The sequence below is a fragment of the Barbus barbus genome (genome assembly GCF_936440315.1).
Source record: "Barbus barbus genome assembly, chromosome: 39".
Taxonomy (NCBI): Eukaryota; Metazoa; Chordata; class Actinopteri; order Cypriniformes; family Cyprinidae; genus Barbus; species Barbus barbus.
Window position 1 is genome coordinate 22,360,754 of NC_136717.1, and position 15,498 is coordinate 22,376,251.

General features: G+C 37.8%; 1 protein-coding gene across 2 annotated transcripts in view; it reads left to right on the top strand.

Annotated features, from left to right (window-relative positions):
* The window catches only part of LOC306859096 (transcription factor EC-like), a 70,498-nt gene that overhangs the window by 23,825 nt on the left and 31,175 nt on the right, over positions 1-15,498 (top strand). For both annotated transcript variants that reach the window (XM_079399927.1, XM_079399926.1), the window contains one exon: positions 6,569-6,760. In XM_079399927.1, coding sequence (XP_079256053.1) covers positions 6,584-6,760 — 177 coding nt within the window. In that variant the 5' untranslated portion in view covers positions 6,569-6,583. The remainder of the gene's footprint in view (positions 1-6,568; positions 6,761-15,498) is intronic.

Genomic DNA, 15,498 nt, shown 5'->3' on the forward strand with positions numbered 1-15,498 from the left:
CAATATCAAGGATAGAGGACTTAAAATGTCTTTATGATGAATCTATTTAGTACAAAGACTCAGCTTTTTGCTTAAGATTTTAATTGTTGGACTGGAGTGGTATGTATACTTGTGGATTATTGTAATGTTTTTATCAGCTGTTTGGACACTCATTCTGACGGCACCCATTCACTGCAGAGGAGCGGATGTAATACAACTGATGAAAACAAATTATGCAAATCTGTTCAGATGAAGAAACAAATTCATTTACCTGAGGGTAAATACATTTTCAGCAAATTTTTATTTTGGGTGAACTACTCCATAAATGGCAAGTACTTCACTGTTTTACCATAAATCTTATGGCCCCACCAACAAGAAGTGACATCGCATGCAAAAAAATCATTACCTCTATGAGATGTCCTCACTAATGTAGTGAACCCGAGTGTGAGTAAAATGTGCAAAATCTTTTCTGGGTTCATCAGGAGTGGGGAATGCAAACAGTGACTTCACATGCCAGATCAGTGGGTATTCCTAACAGGATTACAACAGAGATACGCAACTGAGATTGAGACTGAACAGTCAAACTGTCCAGACAGGCTCCACTACAGCTGCCAGATTACACTAAATATGACAACTCACCAAAGCAAATAAACTCACTCCGGCCACTTAAGTCCTCAGCATTGCACAAATGAACTCCTTTAGAAAAACTACAGAGATGTAGAACGAACTCAGATGGAGCACTGTAGGAACTATTCCATCATTTGCAGTCAAGATCAAGAAATGCTTAAATGCATGCTAATGCATTGCAATAAAATAAAAGTTAATTAACATCTACTATATTATAATTTCTGTAATATATGTATTGTAATAATACTTGCCTACAAAAAGAATCAGAATACACGGGTAACAACGGGTAAGAGAGATGAGTAGTTGAAAATGTACTGCGTTGTAGGACTGACCCAGCAACAGCTTTTATTTGAGTGTGTTTGAGATGCATTGCTCCATCTCTAAGTCTGTCCATTATTCAGACCCAGTGACTCAGGATTTGAGCACAGGCAGAAGCACCATAGCCCTGCTCGGCATCTGAAGAGAGCAGAAAACCAAGAATTAACTGTGAAAAGAGCAAATAAATAGGTGCTTCTACTTGAAAAGCCTGTAACAAAGCCTTTTGAGGACCTGAGAGATGACATGAGAAAGAAAGAGGGAGAGAGAGGTAACAAGTGTTTTGTCTCTCAGCCCAGAGCTGCTGGAGGGGCAAAGCGCCACACAGGGCTGCTTCTGAGGGAAAGCTTTTAATGAAGCCCGGGGGGAAAGGAGAGCTCATTAGACTGAGACACATCCTCTAAGATCTCTCTTTCTCACACACACACATTTGATATCATATACATTCACATATACATACTCTAAAGCTCTTTCTCTAGACTTTTAACAAGAGCATGGCAGGATTTTATCCTGTGAGGGCATTTTGCACTGATATGCATTTCACCTGAGGCTACAATTTCTAAGTATATCCTATACTTCCTTGTCTCCACCTACACAACCAGCTAACCAATGACCCATAAGCCTGAAGGGTTTTACTATACACTGTAAATCACTAGTTAAAGCTCACCAGTGTCTCGTTGACCTCATCTTGACCCTGGTGACATCCAAAAATGACCCCTTTGCAAATCAACAACACTGACAGGGAAAAAGCCACATTTATTATATAAAAAACTGATTTTTAGTGCAAAACGTGTCACCTTGTTGCTTACTGGCTCAAGTTACACCAATGCTATTCTGGTTTCTAGATATGGCTTGAGTACTTTCTTTAATGCATTTTATTGTATTTTGTTTTATTATCCTAAAGGCCTAAATCCTAAGTGTAAAACACCTGATCACCTGTATGATTTGTCTGAGATGTACTGGCAAAATGCACAAAAACAATTGCTTTAGCAAACACCAGTAAGAAATTCTTTACAAAATATCTAAATCAACATGCGAAAGATATGATGAGAATGCCAAATGCAGCAGGTTGCAGTTCAGCACGACAACCCGTTTGCCAGCATACCCCTTGAATCCCAAACGCCAAATATAGGGTTTTACTGTTTGGTAAATTGAAGTAAATGGAAAATGGCTTGGGATTTCTAACCTCTGAATGTGTCAAACATTGCTTCTGCTGCAGACATAGAGGCCTGTGACAAAAGCCCTGGTTTAGTGTCATTACCTTCCCTCATTATAGTATTAGCTTTATAGAATGCCCCTGTTGTTTGTGAGGAATACTTACTTGCCTCATAATGGAGAGGCTCACACACAAATAGTGACCCAATGTGGACACAAACCCAAGAGAAGCATAGACAGGAACGATTGTCTCAAATAAAGGAAGCTAAAAGCAGCTCTGTCCCTGGAATGCTGACAGATGGACAGGAACATTCTTTAGCAGCATTTCAGTCCATCTCCGAATCTGACTGGTGCCTAGGATCGCATATTCTACTGTTCGGCAATGCTGACAGGAAGAGGGAAAATAATGAGGGAATACAGAGAGAGAGAAGGCAATTTAACATCACTTGCACCATGCAAGGAAGTAGAGAGGTGTGGGCAAAAAAGGAGGAAGACTTGCCAATTACGTTGTGCTCAACCTCCTGCTCCTCCATTATGGAGCTCTTTCCTTTCACAGTGCTGTCTGGCTCCTCAGCGTGGCCTCTCTGATTGTGAGAGGCGTCACTGTCTCACTGATCTCTCTCTGATACAATGAGATCCTCAAGCTGCATAACTCTACATCATACCTACATATTGTAACATATCAAATATCTGAAATTAAAGCATGTAGAAGAGTCAAAGAATAAGGAAGAATCATTCCTCGCACATGCACGTGGTCAAACATGGATAGCGAACAGCTTTTAAAATGTATCATTTGAAGTGTAGCTACATCAGGATGAGGGAGACAGATAGTCAGATAGATAGATGGACAGAGATAGACAGTTTTATTGATGTATAGACAGACACTGATAGTTTTATAGTTATATAGATAGACAGACAGAGACAGACAGATAGTTTTATAGGTAGATAGATAGATAGACAGACAGACAGTTTTATAGATCGATCGATAGATAGATAAGCAGACGGACATACAGTCAGGTCCATAAATATTGGGACATCGACACAATTCTAACATTTTTGGCTCTATACACCACCACAATGGATTTCAAATGAAACAAACAAGATGTGCTTTAACTACAGACTGTCAGCTTTAATTTGAGGGTATTTACATCCAAATCAGGTGAACGGTGTAGGAATTACAACAGTTTGCATATGTGCCTCCTTGTTAACTTGTTAAGGGACCAAAAGTAATAGGACAGAATAATAATCATAAATCAAACTTTCACTTTTTAATACTTGGTTGCAAATCCTTTGCAGTCAATTACAGCCTGAAGTCTGGAACGCATAGACATCACCAGACGCTGGGTTTCATCCCTGGTGATGCTCTGCCAGGCCTCTACTGCAACCGTCTTCAGTTCCTGTTTGTTCTTGGGGCATTTTCCCTTCAGTTTTGTCTTCAGCAAGTGAAATGCATGCTCAATCGGATTCAGGTCAGGTGATTGACTTGGCCATTGCATAACAGTCCACTTCTTTCCCTTCAAAAACTCTTTGGTTGCTTTTGCAGTATGCTTTGGGTCATTGTCCATCTGCACTGTGAAGCGCCGTCCAGTGAGTTCTGAAGCATTTGGCTGAATATGAGCAGATAATATTGCCCGAAACACCTTCAGAATTCATCCTGCTGCTTTTGTCAGCAGTCACATCATCAATAAATACAAGAGAACCAGTTCCACTGGCAGCCATACATGCCCACGCCATGACACTACCACCACCATGCTTCACTGATGAGGTGGTATGCTTAGGATCATGAGCAGTTCCTTTCCTTCGCATACTCTTCTCTTCCCATCACTCTGGTACAAGTTGATCTTGGTCTCATCTGTCCATAGGATGTTGTTCCAGAACTGTGAAGGCTTTTTTAGATGTCGTTTGGCAAACTCTAATCTGGCCTTCCTGTTTTTGAGGCTCACCAATGGTTTACATCTTGTGGTGAACCCTCTGTATTCACTCTGGTGAAGTCTTCTCCTGATTGTTGACTTTGACACACATACACCTACCTCCTGGAGAGTGTTCTTGATCTGGCCAACTGTTGTGAAGGGTGTTTTCTTCACCAGGGAAAGAATTCTTCGGTCATCCACCACAGTTGTTCTCCGTGGTCTTCCGGGTCTTTTGGTGTTGCTGAGCTCACCGGTGCGTTCCTTCTTTTTAAGAATGTTCCAAACAGTTGTTTTGGCCACGCCTAATGTTTTTGCTATCTCTCTGATGGGTTTTTGTTTTTTCAGCCTAATGATGGCTTGCTTCACGGATAGTGACAGCTCTTTTGGATCTCATCTTGACAGTTGACAGCAACAGATTCCAAATGCAAATAGCACACTTGAAATGAACTCTGGACCTTTTATCTGCTCATTGTAATTGGGATAATGAGGGAATAACACACACCTGGCCATGGAACAGCTGAGAAGACAATTGTCCCATTACTTTTGGTCCCTTAACAAGTGGGAGGCACATATGCAAACTGTTGTAATTCCTACACCGTTCACCTGATTTGGATGTAAATACCCTCAAATTAAAGCCGACAGTCTGCGGTTAAAGCACATTCACATGTTTCATTTGAAATCCATTGTGGTGGTGTATAGAGCCAAAAATGTTAGAATTGTGTCGATGTCCCAATATTTATGGACCTGACTGTAGATACAGATAGATAAATATGAGACCGTCATCAATTTGCATATAGTAAGATGGATGGATAAATAAATAAATGTTGAAAAAAAAAAAACTTTAGTTTGGTGACCTAGTTTTCTCAGACTTCCAGCTCTCAGTGATTCTCTATCCAGTCATCCCTGTGTCTGTCAAGTTCATTAGTCCCTCATCATTCAGGAGAAACGGCCCAAATCACACATTGTCCTGCAGAAAAGACATGTTCTCATAAGCCCATTACGTCTGACTGCTGAGGGTGACATCTGTGTCCATCAGAGCCGGTCATGCCACGGTCTCAGGAACAATGTCCTCTCCTCAGGACCAGTGTGGGATCGGCGCTGAAGAACAACAGGCTATTTGCAGCCACTTTCCAGCTCGGTGCAAGGCCTCTTTACCTCATCATAGACCAAAAATATTCACACAGAGACTGAAACAATCAGAACAACTAATAATAAAGCAGCAATGTAAACAATTAAAATAAACCGATTAAAAAATGATGCATCTTTACTTTACTTTGTCATTTAGCAGACGCTTTTATCCAAAGCGACTTACAAATAAGAAAAAGTAACTAAAACTAAAAGTCAAAACTCTGTAAATACTATATACACACATTTAAGAAAATAAAGAAATTAAATAAAATTGACAAATGCATACAACAACATTTCAATACTAAACATTTAAATGAAAACAAAAAAATAAGCTAAAAACAATTCAAAATATTAAAACAACAAAAGGTATGAGTATAATAATGCTGCTAACATAACACTAAGCTAAACACCAAAAAACAACTACATGTGTATGTACAGCCACACACATACATGTATACGTGTATATATATATATGTATGTGTGTATATATATATATATATATATATATATATATATATATATATATGTATATGTATATATATATATGTATATGTGTGTATATATGTATATGTGTGTATATGTGTATGTATATGTATATATATGTGTGTATGTGTGTGTGTTAATTATTCAATTAAATAAACAAAAAATCCTTAATTTCAATTCAAGTTTATTTGTATAGTGCTTTTCACGATACAAATCGTCGCAAAGCAGCTTTACAGGAAATTACGTTTCTACTATGTTTAGTAGTTGCTTATAAGTGGTGACTGTCAAGTTGACACAAAGTTGGTTTGTGTGTTGTTTCAGGGTTGGCATCATCTCTTCTCAGGTGTTTGGTCATCTCAGATCTTATAAGGGTTGGATCCAGACTGAAGCTTGTGTAATTCCTAGTTACCACGGGAATTTCCTTCAATAACATATCACAATAATGTGTAAATGATTTTCAAACCATCCGTCACTTTCAGATGAGAAATTGCTGCTGTTAAAGTAGATAACACTGAAACGGCCAATTAGCTCAAGAGTTTTTTTAACACTAAAATCACTTATTGAGTGTGACAGTTGAACTGAGAGACTATATATGCGACACACTGCCTCTTATTATTTCAGATCCGTTTCAATCATCTCATGCAGAGCTGACGTGAGTCTAAACAAAGACGTGTTGCAAAATATGATCACAGGCTGAAAGAAAACATCCCTCAAATGTGATTTCAGATGAATCCTAGGGACAGTACGCTCAACTGGCTTATTTAAATTCATCTGGACGTCTTTATGGATTTTGACTTACACATGACACTGATTCAAGATGCAAATCTAAGCGAAAGATTTGAACGCTGCTAAATTTGAATGAAATGTGCACTGTATTATACACTAAATAAAAGTCAATAAATAAGTGTAGATACAGCGACATTCACATTTCACAGCTTACTCATCTCTCCTGTTGTGTTTTCACTCTGCAGCATTAGGAATCCGCAATGTTCCAGTCAATCTTCACTGTTCAATCGGCCCCTGCGACTAATGTTGCAAACCAGCAGAACCAGTGGGTCCTGGGGCCCTCGTTTTCCTCCTGCCCCTACTCCTACAACACCAATTCAAACCCGGGCCCCAACCACAGCAGTCAGCCCTCCACCTGGCCCTGGACTCAATGGAAGGTATGCAAATCTCTAACACATCATTTTGTTTTTGCTTGATGGCATTTAAAGGAATAGTTTTTTTCTTTGCAACAGATTTGGAGAAATTTTGCATTAAATCACTTGCTCACCAGTGCATCCTCTGCAGTGAATGGGTGCCATCAAACAGCTGATAAAGGGACTGGTTATTATGGACTGGTAATGTTATTTTGGACAGAAATGACAGTTTAAAGTTAAAACGCCTTGATGGATTTGTTTTGTACAAACACACCGCTTTTCACTTCACAAGAAATTAATTGTTGGACTGGAATCATGTTTTTATCAGCTATTTGGACTACCATTCTGATGGCACCCATTCACTGCAGAGGATCCACTGGTGAGAAAGTGCAATACTAAATTTCTTCTAATCTGTTCCGTTGAAGAAACAAACTCATCTACATCTTGGATGACCTGAGGGAGAGTACATTTTCAGCAAAATTTCATTTTTGGGTCAAATACTCCTTTAAATTGTGAAAAACAGATCATGATGTTACAGTGTATGAAACTGAATGCTATGCAGCATGTTTTGCTTTTGACAAGTATATCTTCACGGAAAACATGTCTCGACTGATATTAAGTGGAACTATGAGTTAAGTGCCATTCACAGCATATATTAGATCAATCTAAGTCAATCTTTATTTGGCAGTCATTAGCACACAGGAGTGCTGGCAGGATCATTACAGCTGATCTTAATTTAGTTACATGCATCATAACACAAATTATAATGATCTCTTGGGGTGGAGGGAGCAAGAACTCACATGATCTGAGAGGGAGAGAGAGCGAGTCAATCACTTGGCATGTATGGGAATGTTATTATTGCATTGTTTCATTAGATGATGACTTTATTTTATTTGAATAAATTAAGGCCATGATTAATATTAGCATTAATAATATATAAAAATATAAATGTCATTTCAATGACAGGGTGACAACCAAGGTGCCATATAAAACATTTCAATTCCAATCAAATCTATATAAACAATTCTTAGATACCACCAGGAATAAATAACTGCTAAGATTTCATACTTCATTAACAGCACCTCCTGCACATGTAAATACTGTATATAATTAACGTGTGTGAAATGCATTGTACAAAATGTCTTTTTTCTCCTTTCTGCTTCATTGATTCTTAAATCCGTAATGTGATTATAGACGCATGCCTTTGTCCGCACATTTGAGCCAGAAACCACCCAAACAGCCCTTTGTGTCGCAGGACTAATTTGTCTGGAATTCCGATGCTGTGGATTTGCTGGTGGTTTTGTTTCGGAGCATAATTCCACACTATGTGCTGACAGAAAGTGTTTATTTCGACTGTAAAAAGCAAAAGGTCCTGAACTGGGGTGTGAGTTTGTTTCAATATAGTTTTGGTCACTTCTACCTTTGTTTTCTTGCAAAGGATTGAGAAAAAGCCAGTTTTGGGAGTTGAATAGCTCAGAAGATTAACTGAGTTTTCAGTTATGTTTTATAAAAGCATATAGAGAAATGCCAAAAGTTGACAGTGATATAATATGAGGATAATAGAAGCAATGAAAACCAACAAAAGAGCAGTAATATTTAAGCGCTATGACAGGTTTTGGTTAGTCTAATGCAGTACATGTAGCAATACGTTTGTTTTTAAATAAATAAAAAGAAAAATTTGAAAGAACAGAAAAAGAATAGAGAACACTAGTGTTACCGGGTTAATTTTTTTAAATAAAAAGATATATTTAAATTTTATTATGTATTATAATATAATGAAAAATATTATATATATATATATATATACATACACATATATACATACACATATATATATATATATATATATATACATACATATATATATATATATATATATATATATATATATATATATATATATATACATATAACTATATATATATATATATATATATATATATATATACATATATATATATATACATATATATATATATATATATATATATATATACATACGTTTTATATAAAATATTAACAAAAAATGTAATAATAATAATACATCTCATTTGTGATAATTTGTCAATGGGTTATGATCTGCTTAAATTGATCAGACAGAAGAAAAACACACTTCAGTTGCACTTTTAAAAACTGTCAGAAGGAGAAAGCTAGAAATCAGGTTTTCAGATGGAAAAGCAAAGCAACAGTCAGTTTTAGCCAGTGGAAAGGGAATAGAAGAGGCTGGAGCGCATCAAAGCTGCCTTGTGTTTGCTCTGGTCCACAAGAGGCCTTTCATGTGTTAAAGTGTGTGTGTGCGCGTCTCTGTTTTGGTGTGGGGCTGTGTATTTCAAACACTGCAGCACTACCTGTGTTTGGAGGAAAGAGTCTCTCTGAAGCGCGCTGTCCCTTTAGGCTACGGCAGACTCACTTTCGCTCAAGAAGACAGATCTATAAGTGTGCATCTACACTTATAGATGCACACTATAAGTGTGTATCTTATACCCCCCATCTATGAGGTTTATCCTGAGTGTGTCGGAGGCAGGTCGTGGAGCCGAGGGGGGTATGGGAAGATGTGTTATAGGGAGACGGAGATGTGAGGGGTGCTGTTTGGATCCTGACTGACTAATAGGACCAAAGCAGACTGTGAGGGAGACCACCCACCCTGTCTGGCTCAGACCCAAACTCTGTCTGACATCCTGCGAGCCACTGGACTGGCAGGAGGAGGCAAGGTCAACAGATGTATGATGGGACAGACAGTTGTGTAGAGTAGATTAGCATGGGTGTTTCATAACAGATATCTGTGAAAGGCACTGCGGATGACTGGAAATATAGTGCTCTGTGCGAAAAGCTTTTCTTTTTTTCTTTTTTTTTAAAAATGCAAACAAACATTTTTAATATTTTTACTAATTTCTATGAAACCAAAACTTATAAAAAATTTACTATAAAATAAACTATAAAAAAACTATATAGACATATTTAAATATAATAAAATAATATAAAAGACAAAAAACACTACAAAATTACAAAAACTTTAACTGAAATTAAAAAGAGAAAATATAAAAAGGAAACTACAGTAGTATATTAATGATTGTAAAATAACACATTTTATTATTTTTGATAACGCGGTTCACCGAGATGTGCGTCACAATGTGTATTAAAAAAAAAAAGAGGTCACTAAATCAGTTTCATTGCAACTTTAAACAAACCTTTTCTAATTTTGTGTTTTACTACTAATTTATATAAATGCATTTATTGGTGTTGTGTCAGCTTATTCAATGTCTGCATGTGCCATTTTAAGTATCAAATTTGGCATTATGCATTTATAGAACTGCATATTTGCACACAGTTATGCACTCACTCGGTATGAAATCTATTTTTCAATGAACAAGCATTGCTAAAGCAGGGTGGGTTTATAAACACATCACAAAAATGACCTCCGATGAACCCAATCGTCCAGGACAAGAAGAAAAGGCTGAAAAGAAATTAAGACAGATGGAACAAAGGAATGATTGAAATGAAAGCAGAGGAAGATGAACATCAAAATCCACTTCCATCCAATCGTTGTGAATCAGCAGTGAGAGGAAACCGAATTGGCAGCATTGATTATGACAAACAGCCTGCAATCAATTGCAACATGAGATAGGGTTTTTCCAGGACAGCTGAGTGACTCAGTCCAATATCGTCACTGTTCTCTATTTCTAGAAATGACCAAGTCTGACCAGAAGTACTCTTGATCAAGCACAACATTTCTGAATGGAAAACAAAGACTGACTTCTGTGGTTTGGTGGTTGCTCGTTCTTTCCTTGTCTCTCTTTGATCCGTCAGGGTCATTCCCTGCTAATAGGATTAAACCAGCGGTCTTTTTAATTTTATATACTGTGTGTAAAAACTCAGTGTGAGTCAGAAACCTGTTTATCTGTCTGACCTCTCTGGATTATCCTCTCTGTCTAGATGCTCCACACATCCCTTCATCATCTTCAAGAAAAAGGAATTCAAAAGGAATCTGTTATTCTATTTTATTCTATTCTATTTAGGGTTTTTGAGAGATTAAAAATATACTAATTAATTACATGAAGTGTCAGTTAATCTAATTAATCACAAATTAATCAAATTTTGGCAACTTGAGAAATTACCACCAAAACATAGTTTAAAGTTCTGATAATGATAATAAATGGGAATTAATGTTTTTTTCTTTAAATTATTGACATTTTAGAGTCATTTAGAAATTAATTCAACGATTTGTTCAAACCACTGATTCATTCAGAAACAAAGCAAGTGATTTTCTTTACGAATGAGTCATTGAATCATTGGCTCACTTGATTCGATCAAAACGCTGATTCGTTCAGGAATGAAACACCACTGTGTTGCTCAGAAATCTGAGCAAAGTTCTGCTGTGCAATTGCTTGGAACTATGTTTATTGGCGAAATTAAGCAGACAATATTGTCTAAAATGTAACACTTAACTCGTTGTTTATTGAACGTTTGTGTGAAATCAAATCACTTTTGCATCACACAAGTCAGTCATCCTGCATCATGTTCATCAGCAACTGCATGCAATGTCATGACGTCTAGGCGGGTGTTAAATGCATTATTTTAATGCGTTATTTTTGTTTTTCCAACATACAGTAGTCAACATTTGAATGGGATTAAAATCTTTAATCAAAGTTGTCCTAAAACCAAAATGCATTCTTGTCTTAGGACAACTTTGGTGAACCTTTTTGATCCACTTCAAATGTTGACTATGGTAATCGCAACAAATTAATGCATTAATTCGACAGCCCTAATTAAATATTGTATTAGAACAATATAAAATAATAGAATACATATTAAATATGTAATGATTATGAATTTTAATGATAATAAAGATTTTATTAACTACATGTTACACATGTAGTTAATGCTTAGATGCCCATAAAATTAATACCTGAATATCAGATGCACTGGCATTGAGTAAGGCAACAAAGATGGCAACTGAAGTCTTGGCATGTGCAATCCACATTAACAAGCAAGCGTACTCTCCTTTATAAGATTAATGCAGTACATGTAGCAGGTGTCTGCCAAAATTCCAGTCTTATTTAAACCGCCCAGCCCATACCAGCTCTGTAATCCTATTAGGCCTAATTGAGTTAAGTCGGCAGTCTTTTTCAGTTAAACCAAGTTCAGCCACCAATAGGATTCAAAGATAAAGGTTCAGTGCATGGAATATATACTAGTGTGGGCTTTTAGCCTTGAGCGGGACAGAACGCTGTGCCCCGGGGGCACCTGTGGGGCCTGATCTGGCCAGAGGGCTAGACGGGACGTTATGCGGGAGGGGGTCTATTTAGGTGCGCAGGGATAATTATGAGCAGTAAAGGTTTTACTTTTTACATTTTCATTTTTAATCAAATCTTGACAGTAGAATAAAACTTCAGAATGTGTACTTCCACTTTTGTGTTTTAGCGGAAATTTAAGCAGACCATTTCTTAATGGGTGAATCTGACAAAAATATGCAGATCACATTTCCACCTCTACTGTAATGTGTAATGCAATGTGTGATGTATAAATAGCTTTAGTTTTATAGTTCTTTTTTTTTAAATTTTTTCCGCAATCTCGCACATAAAGGATTGTTTAAAAACACAGACACAACAGGGGTGGTTTTTTTTTTTTTTTTTTTCTTCTGTAAAGCTACACACCCCTGTTAAAATGGCAGGTTTCTGTGATGTAAAAAAAAATGAGACCATGCAAAATCATTTCAGAACTTTTTCCACCTTTAATGTAAACTACAACCTGTAGAACTAAATTAAAAAACAAACAGAAATCTTTTAGGAAAGGTGGAGTAAAAGTAAAAAACTAAAATAATGTGGTTGCATAAATGAGCACACCCTTAAACTAATATTTTGTTGAAGCACCTTTTGATTTTATTACACCACCCAGTCTTTTTGGGTACGAGTCTATCAGCATGGCACATCTTCGCAATATTTGCCCACTCTTCTTTGCAAAAATGCTCCAAATCAGTCAGATTGCGAGGACATCTCATGTGCACAGCCCTCTTCAGATCACCCCGCAGATTTTCAATCGGATTCAGGTCTGAGCTCTGGCTGGGCCATTCCAAAACTTTATCTACTTCTGGCGAAGCCATTCTTTTGTGTTGTGCCAGTATTGACTGGTATTTGGAACTGTTCATAATTCCCTCCACCTTAACTGAGGCCCCAGTTCCAGCTGAAAAAACCCCAGCCCCAAAGCATGATGCTGCCACCACCATGCTTCACTGTGGGTATGGTGTTCCTTTGGTGATGTGCAGTGTTGTTTTTGTGCCAAACATACCTTATGGAATTATGACCAAAAAGTTCAACCTTGGTTTCATCAGACCATAACACATTTTCCCACATGCTTTTGGGAGGCTTATAATGTGTTTTTGCAAAATTTGGCCGGGCTTGAATGTTTTTCATGCCACCCTACCCCATAGCCCAGACATATGAAGAATATGGGAGATTGTTGTCCCATGTACTACACAGCTTGTAATTGCCAGAAATTCCTGCAGCTCCTTTAATGTTTAAAGGACATCCAGTGCTTGGTAATATCACTGTTGCGCCATATTTTCTCCACTTGATGATGACGACTGTCTTCACTGTGTTCCAAGGTATATCTAATGCCTTGGAAATTCTTTTGTACCCTTCTCCTGACTGATACCTTTTAACAATGAGATCCCTCTGATGCTTTGGAAGCTCTTTGCGGACCATGGCTTTTGCTGTAAGATGCGACTAAGAAACTGTCAGGAAAAGCTTACTAGGTCAGCTAAATTTTATTTGGGTTTAATCAGAGGCACTTTAAATGATGGCAAGTGTGTACTGACTCCTATTTAACATGAGTTTGAATGTGATTGCTTAATTCTGAACACAGCCACATCCTTAGTTATAAGAGGGTGTGCTCTCTTATGCAACACTTATGCAACCACATTATTTGTTTTTTTATTTTTACTCCACTTTCCTAAAAGATTTCAGTCTGTTTTTTGATTTAGTTGTACAGGTTATAGTTTACATTTACATTTATCTCTGTCTCTATCAGAAACCTGGCATTTTAACAGGGGTGTGTAGACTTTATATCCACTGTATAATAATAATAATAATAATAATAATAATAATAGCAATTTATATTATTTTAAATTTTATTAATAACATTAATAATATGAGTCATTAATCTGATTATAAAACAGTGGCATAATTGTCTGTTGTTATGAGACAGATCTTGCACGTGATTTTCCACTACATAGAATTGCTTTGATCGTATTGATTAAACGGTAATAAGCGAGAGAACTAGACTCTTCAAAGATACTATCTGTCTGTCCAGACTGACCTTTGGGTTCTGATCTGAGTGAGTCTATGTCTGTGTTTGATGGAAAGACATGTATCAAACAGGGCCACTGTGGCCCTTAATATGGTGTATCACCAGGGGCCCTCGCAAAACCCCCAGGCCGATGTCTCAGAGTCATGGCTCGGCCACACTGATTAGTTTCTGGCGTCTTTTGGACAAAATGACTGAAGGAGACACAGGAGTTTGTCTCCAGTTAGGCTGTGCAAGTCACTTATGAGATAGACCATGACGATCATAAAATAAAATAAATAATATAAAATAATCAAATCTAAATAATATTATGTGAATGATTAAAGTAGAATTATTCTGTGGAATCAGTTAAATAAAACCATATATTGGTGATAAATCTTCCAATTTTGTATAAATGCTCCAGCAGGAAAGTGGCCAGTATTAGCCAGTAAAGACGGCCAATGCTTCCTATAAGAAGTCAGATAAATGCCAATCAAGATCTGAGGATGAGAACGTCATTAACAATACCTAATCTCATTCAGATTACTCTATTCCTCCCATTGAGGAAAGTTAATCTCTAGAATAATATTTCTTTTGTTTTCTAAATCCTTGTGGAATCCTCTGTGTTGTCAGTGAGTGAGTTTCTCCACAGGCCCCCAACAGGCTTTTTATTGTAGTAATTAAATCCATGCTTACATACAATTTGAAAAGGTCTTGCGCAAGATGAGAGAAACTGGGATCGGTTTTGATCGACATGGAAGATGCCATACAAATCATTTAGCGTGAACTATCTGTTACAGAAGTATACCCAGGACGAAGAGAGGAATGTTAGAGAGTTTATTTAAACAGCACAGCAGAATGAGCAGGTGGTTCAGGTGAGTATTCAGAGTATGTAACTTCGGACAACTTGAGGAGACGGGGGATGGTATCCGTGGCTTACTGAACCTGGAGATCGTGGAAGGTTGAACTGGTGTGAGAATCCACAACAGGAACTTAATCGGCGACTTGGAGGACGAGGAGACGATGGAAGACACGCTGGAGAAACACAGGAGGTAAGTACAGGAAATAACACTTGACGATAAATACTCAATAGGTAGACTTGCATAGAGAAGAGTCCAATATGTGTGAACGAGACCGGACGTTGAAGTGAGGTGATGGAACTGCTTATAAAGCCAATCTAATGAGTGTGCTGAAGAGAGGCAGGTGCATGTGATTAGAACTCTGGTGAGGGAGTGCGCTGGGATTGGCTGGTGTGATACTCTGGCTGTTCTGTGTCATTACCCCCCCCCCCCCCCCTCCACGGCCTGCTCCTGAGGGCCGGGGACCCCGACGTCGTGGTGGCCGACCTCGTCCTCGGGGAGCAGGGCGGTCCGGATGAGCAGCATGGAAGGTATCTAGCAGACTAGGGTCAAGAGTGTCGTTTCTGGGGACCCATGACCGTTCTTCTGGGCCATAGCCCTCCCAGTCAACCAGATATTCTA